This window comes from Mizuhopecten yessoensis, unplaced genomic scaffold (genome assembly GCF_002113885.1).
Source record: "Mizuhopecten yessoensis strain PY_sf001 unplaced genomic scaffold, ASM211388v2 scaffold10881, whole genome shotgun sequence".
NCBI lineage: Eukaryota > Metazoa > Mollusca > Bivalvia > Pectinida > Pectinidae > Mizuhopecten > Mizuhopecten yessoensis.
In genome coordinates, this window is record NW_018408768.1 from 103,270 (window position 1) to 109,749 (window position 6,480).

Genomic DNA, 6,480 nt, shown 5'->3' on the forward strand with positions numbered 1-6,480 from the left:
TTGTAAAACATACATACCATATACATGTAAGTAAACTTTGTACAGATGTATATACGGTATACCTGTATGTAGAATATGTAAAACATACATACCATATACATGTCAGTAAACTTTATATAGATGTATATACCGTATACCTGTATGTAGAATTTGTAAAACATACATACTATATACATGTAAGTAAACTTTGTACAGATGTATATACGGTATACCTGTATGTAGAATTTGTAAAACATACATACTATATACATGTAAGTAAACTTTGTATTGATGTATATACGGTATACCTGTATTAAGTCTTTTTAAATCTACATACTATGTACATGTATTTAGAATTTTTAAACTTTTCATGTATGCAGGATTTGGAAAATTATATTACAAATATAGGTATTGTTTTCTCCACTAGGGGTCGTCCCAGAGACCTCTGGTTTACTAGTCTCACGCTCTATATATGAATGAGCTCATAAGAGGTATTCCTCAACTGATTCGGTTGAAAACAGATAGTATTTACCCGGGGTGACATCCACGTATGTAAAGTTTGTAAATATAGACTTCATACATATATGAAGACTTTGTAAAACTATATATTGTATACATGTTTGTCAGACTTAAAAAAAAAGATATATATAAAGATATATATATTACATATGTGTAAGTATGGATACTTAATAAAATATAAATTGTTTTTTGTGAATAATGAATTTTGTAAAGGTATCTGCAACATAGACTACACCGAATCAAATACTCAATGTTTAAAACAATAAAATCACTTACCGTTCATCACAGAATGTGAATTAGGGAATATCTATGTTAGCTCCTTCTTAGTGATAGTTTCAACCAATCTGACAGTTTCACCATACTTAAACGAGCACCACAGCCGACGGATAGATCCTCAACGCTGTCTCCCAAAATCACATATAATCCGATCGCGATAGAAATCAACCCTAGTTCCGCAGGGGATTTTTACAGGAAAATCTATTAAACTTTCGCTAACAATTAACCCTCTATAAAACTCCCTTATAACACTGTACATTTATATATACACGTGCAACATATTTTCTAGATAAGAATTATTTCATTCAGTGAAATAAGACGAAACATGTTATGAGAACGAGATGATGGGCACATTTGGTTGGCAGTACTCGCAGTCTACACTCACCGCCGTGTCTGACTGATTGTTGGAGACAGGCGCATTTGATTGGTGTGTTTTGACCGCGGGAAATAGTCACGGTTGAGTGCGTCTCCTGTGTTTCCGAAGTATTGGAACTCTTCCCCAATTACATTTGTATAGGCGTACGTGTGACTGCGGAAAGCGATACCATTGTATGAAATAAAAGTGTTTCTTGCCCCCAACTTGTTTAAAATCCTGACCATACGGTAGTGGTGACTGGGTGTCGCTTGGATGTGGACACCTTATTACTCGGTAAATCAGGGTTCTTAAGCTTCGCCGGTTATATTCTCAGCATTCACTTCCGGAAATGTAAATATAGTACACTGTCCGTTTAAGTTAATTTTCATATGCAAACAACGCAACCAAAAAGTGCAGATTTGTTTATGGCGATTTTAATCATTTCTGACATGACTAAGGAATTGAGTAAACAAATTAATTTAGGCATGTAAGTTTCTGTATTTCAGCATTATAAAACAGACCTACATAACGTTTTAGACTTTCTAAGTGGATTACTTTGTTTATTGAATGAGAATTTATCGGAGAGATCATAAATTAAGTCGACATAGATACCTCCTTAAATAAGACACGCTGCGGGCTGAAAAAATCGATAATTCATTAAAAACCATTTAAAATAAGGTCCGGATATTTGTAACATTGGGTCCGGAACGTGATGTTATTTCCGGATTTACGGAATTAGGACTGAGAAGGCATCACTAGAGTTTAATATGATCTAATTAAGGTAGTATCTATATATGTCTATGTAAATTAACGTCCCATATATCAATCATGAAGATTTCTTCAAATTATATCTAATGACCAACTACTGAAGGTAATCTAAAAATTAGAATGATATCCATCTTATGCTAAAATGAAAATTTGTTTTAAATTTGGAATGTGTGACGTGTTTACAATGCAGTTAAAAGTCGCCAAAAGGACATATTTAAATATTTCATCTTCCTGGGGATCTCTCTGACGGCGTTGAAATTTATATGACTGGGATTAACTTAGGGAGCAGGGCGAGAACAGTCCGGTAATAAAAGCAAGATACATCGCTGATAATGTCTTATTACGCAATGTGGCTAGTCACAAATATGTTAACATTTACGGAAACTTATGCAAAACGGAATATTTTGAGAATGTATGTGGCGCCATTTTAGTTATAAACCGTATCCCTCCACGTCGAGTGTTGTTATCCGGTTTGCAAAATGTCGGTTCAGAAATTGTTGACAAAGTTGATGAAAAGGAATGTGTTCTTTCCAAAGCCCTGAAATTGATGAAAAAATGGCATAATAAAGTATCATATCGCCTTATATCTCCCTCACGCGCATTGGGTGACACACGAAAGGCGCGTTCGATAGCCGACTGGCGACGGAAGTTATATGATAACGTCGTTTGTGTCCCACGCAGACACCTCATGGCTAGTTTCTGCCCCGTTCATAGACCCTTTCGCCTAGGAGTAAGTGCTCGTCTCGTTCTGAGACTTCCCTGACCTTTAGCTCCCCCTGTTAGACTACAGGGCGATGTTACACCTCATCCCTCGGGACGTTAACATTGCATATACCGCTATCGTGTCTCGACGCGGTAAACTATGGCAGCCATAATTTTCATGTACAATTTTAAATTCTAACTGTTGCTGTGTTTTAGTAGATCTGTTGTAAATAACATTCTCGAATGGGTTCTGAACTGAAAATTACTCACTCGTTCCCGCTCCATCTGGCCTAGTAACGACTAGTCGATTCTAATCTCCGCTTATCGGTGTTGGTCCGACTAGTGGCCGCCAGGCGGCGTCAATGGGCACAAAAGGGATATCAAAACAAAGCAACTCTCTTCAAACAGTAGGAGATTAAATATTTATTAAAAGTGTGTTTAGGACATATAATCTCTCTCATCAGCTACGCCATAATTACCGTAAAGCAAGTATTTGGAGACAAAACATTTCTAAATGAGTGAGAGCGCCCGGGCAATTTTGCAACGACTTATCTGATACGACTGAACAACATAGCGTGAGTAATCATGTATGGTGTAAACGATTACAGTAGGGAGGTGACGAGGAGAGGAGGAGGGTAGGGGACAGGGCATTGTGGACAGAACTAGTGTAGGGATAGGCGACGGGGCATTGTGGATAGAACTAGCGGAGGGATAGGCGACGGGGCATTGTGCACAGAACTAGTGGAGGGATAGGCGACAGGGCATTGTGAACAAAACTAGAGGAGGGATAGGCGACAGGGCATTGTGGACAGAACTAGTGGAGGGATAGGCGACAGGGCATTGTGAACAAAACAAGAGGAGGGATAGGCGACAGGGCATTGTGGACAGAACTAGTGGAGGGATAGGGGACAGTACAATGTGGACAGAACAAGTGGAGGGATCGGGGGCAGTGCATGGCTGACAGAACTAGTGGAGGGATCGGGGACAGTGCATTGTTGACAGAACTAGTGGAGGGATCGGGGACAGGACAATGTGGACAGAACAAGTGGAGGGATCGGGGGCAGTGCATGGCTGACAGAACTAGTGGAGGGATCGGGGACATTACAATGTGAACAGAACAAGTGGAGGGATCGGGGACAGTGCATTGTTGACAGAACTAGTGGAGGGATAGGGGACAGGGTATTGTTGATAGAACTAGTGGAGGGATCGGGGGGGACAGTGCATTGTTGACAGAACTAGTGGAGGGGTAGGGGAGAAGAGATAGGGGGCAGGGCATTGTAGACGGAACTAGCGGAGTGATAGGGGGGAAAAGATAGGGGGCAGGACATTGTGGACAGAACTAGCGGAGTGATAGGGGAGAAGAGATAGGGAACAGGGCATTATTGACAGAACTAGCGGAATGATAGGGGATAAAAGATAGGAGGCAAGGCATTGTGGACAGAACTAGCGAAGGGATAGGGGAGAAGAGATAGGGGACAGGGCATTGTGGACAGAACTAACGGAGTAATAGAGGAGAAGAGATAGGGGGCATGGCATCGTGGACAGAACAAGCGGAGGAATAGCGGACAGGGCATTGTGAACAGAACTAGCGGAGGGATAGGGGACAGGGCATTGTGGACAGAACTAGCGAAGGAATATGGGACAGGGCATAGTGAACAGAACTAGCGGAGGGATAGGGGACAGGGCATTGTGTACAGAACTAGCGAAGGAATATGGGACAGGGCATAATCAGAACTAGCGGAGGGATAGGGGACAGGGCATTGTGGACAGAACTAACGGAGTAATAGAGGAGAAGAGATAGGGGCAGGGCATCGTGGACAGAACAAGCGAAGTGATAGGGGAGAGGAGATAGGGGACAGGGTATTGTGAACAGAACTAGTGGAGGGATAGGGGAGAATAGAAACGGGACAGTGCATTAGAGACGGACCGAGGACAGGATAGGGGACAAGGCATTGTTGACAGAACAAGTGGAGCGATCGGGGACAGTGCATTGTTGACAGAACTAGTGAAGGGATCGGGGACAGTGCATTGTTGACAGAACTAGTGGAGGAATCGGGGACAGTGGATTGCTGACAGAACTAGTGGATTGATAGGGGACAGGGCATTGTTGACAGAACTAGTGGAGGGATAGAGGACAGGGTATTGTTGACAGAACTAGTTGAGGGATAGGGGACAGGGCATTGTTGACAGAACTAGTGGAGGGATAGGGGACAGTGCATTGTTCACCAAACTAATGGAGTGATAGGGGGGAGGGATAGAGGACAGGGGATTGTTGACAGAAATAGTGGAGGGATAGAGGGCAGGGTATTGTTGACAGAACTAGGTGAGGGATAGGGGACAGGGTATTGTGGACAGAACTAGTTGAGGGATAGGGGACAGGGTATTGTGGACAGAACTAGTGGAGGGATAGTGGACAGGGCATTGTTGATAGAACTAGTGGAGGGATAGTGGACAGGGCATTGTTGACACAACTAGTGGAGGGATAGGGGACAGGGCATTGTTGACAGAACAAGTAGAGGGAAAGGGGACGAGGCATTGTTGACAGAACTAGTGGAGGGATCGGGGACAGGGCATTGTTGACAGAACTAGTGGAGGGATTGGGGACAGGGCATTGTTAACAGAACTAGTGGAGGGATAGGGGACAGGGCATTGTTGACAGAACAAGTGGAGGGATCGGGGACAGTGCAATGTTGACAGAACTAGTGGATGGATCGGGGACAGGGCATTGTTGACAGAACAAGTGGAGGGATCGGGGACAGTGCATTGTTCACCAAACTAATGGAGTGATAGGGGAGAAGAGATAGGGGACAGTGCATTGTTGATAGAACTAGTGGAGGGATCGGGGACAGTGCATTGTTGACAGAACTAGTGGAGGGATCGGGGACAGGGCATTGTTGACAGAACTAGTGGAGGGATCTGGGACAGGGCATTGTTGACAGAACAAGTGGAGGAATAGGGGACAGGGCATTGTTGACAAAACTAGCGGAGTGATAGGGGAGAAGAGATAGGGGACAGTGCATTGTTGATAGAACTAGTGGAGGGATCGGGGACAGTGCATTGTTGACAGAACTAGTGAAGGGATCGGGGACAGTGCATTGTTGACAGAACTAGCGGAGGGATCGGGGACAGGGCATTGTTGACAGAACTAGGGGAGGGATCTGGGACAGGGCATTGTTGACAGAGCTAGTAGAGGGATCGGGGACAGTGCATTGTTGACAGAACTAGTGAAGGGATCGGGGACAGTGCATTGTTGACAGAACTAGTGAAGGGATCGGGGACAGTGCATTGTTGACAGAACTAGTGAAGGGATCGGGGACAGTGCATTGTTGACAGAACTAGTGAAGGGATCGGGGACAGTGCATTGTTGACAGAACTAGTGAAGGGATCGGGGACAGTGCATTGTTGACAGAACTAGTGAAGGGATCGGGGACAGTGCATTGTTGACAGAACTAGCGGAGGGATCGGGGACAGGGCATTGTTGACAGAACTAGTGGAGTGAAAGGGGAGAAGAGATAGGGGACAGTGCATTGTTGATAGAACTACTAGCGGAGGGATAGGGGACAGGGCATTGTGGACAGAACTAGTGGAGGGATATGGGACAGGGCATTGTTGACAGAACTAGTGGAGTGATAGGGGAGAAGAGATAGGGGACAGTGCATTGTTGATAGAACTAGTGTAGGGATAGGGGACAGGGCATTGTGGACAGAACTAGCGGAGTGATAGGGGAGAAGAGATAGGGGGCAGGGCATTGTGGACAAAACTAGCGGAGAGATACGCGGCAGGGCATTGTAGACGGAACTAGCGGAGTGATAGGGGAGAAAAGAAAGGGGGCAGGACATTGTGGACAGAACTAGCGAAGTGATAGGGGAGAAGAGATAGGG

At 44.2% G+C, this 6,480-nt stretch overlaps 1 protein-coding gene across 4 annotated transcripts in view; it reads right to left on the bottom strand.

The window, feature by feature from the left end:
* LOC110463248 (chordin-like protein 1) overlaps positions 1-2,933 on the bottom strand; it is a 74,937-nt gene extending 72,004 nt beyond the window's left edge. The window contains exon 1 of one of the 4 annotated variants that reach the window (XM_021517680.1): positions 2,870-2,933. In XM_021517680.1, coding sequence (XP_021373355.1) covers positions 2,870-2,884 — 15 coding nt within the window. In that variant the 5' untranslated portion in view covers positions 2,885-2,933. Of the gene's footprint in view, positions 1-774; positions 1,371-2,869 lie in introns of those variants that run through there. The other 3 variants (XM_021517683.1, XM_021517682.1, XM_021517681.1) reach the window with 3 other exon arrangements.
* Positions 2,934-6,480: the final 3,547 nt, after the last annotated feature.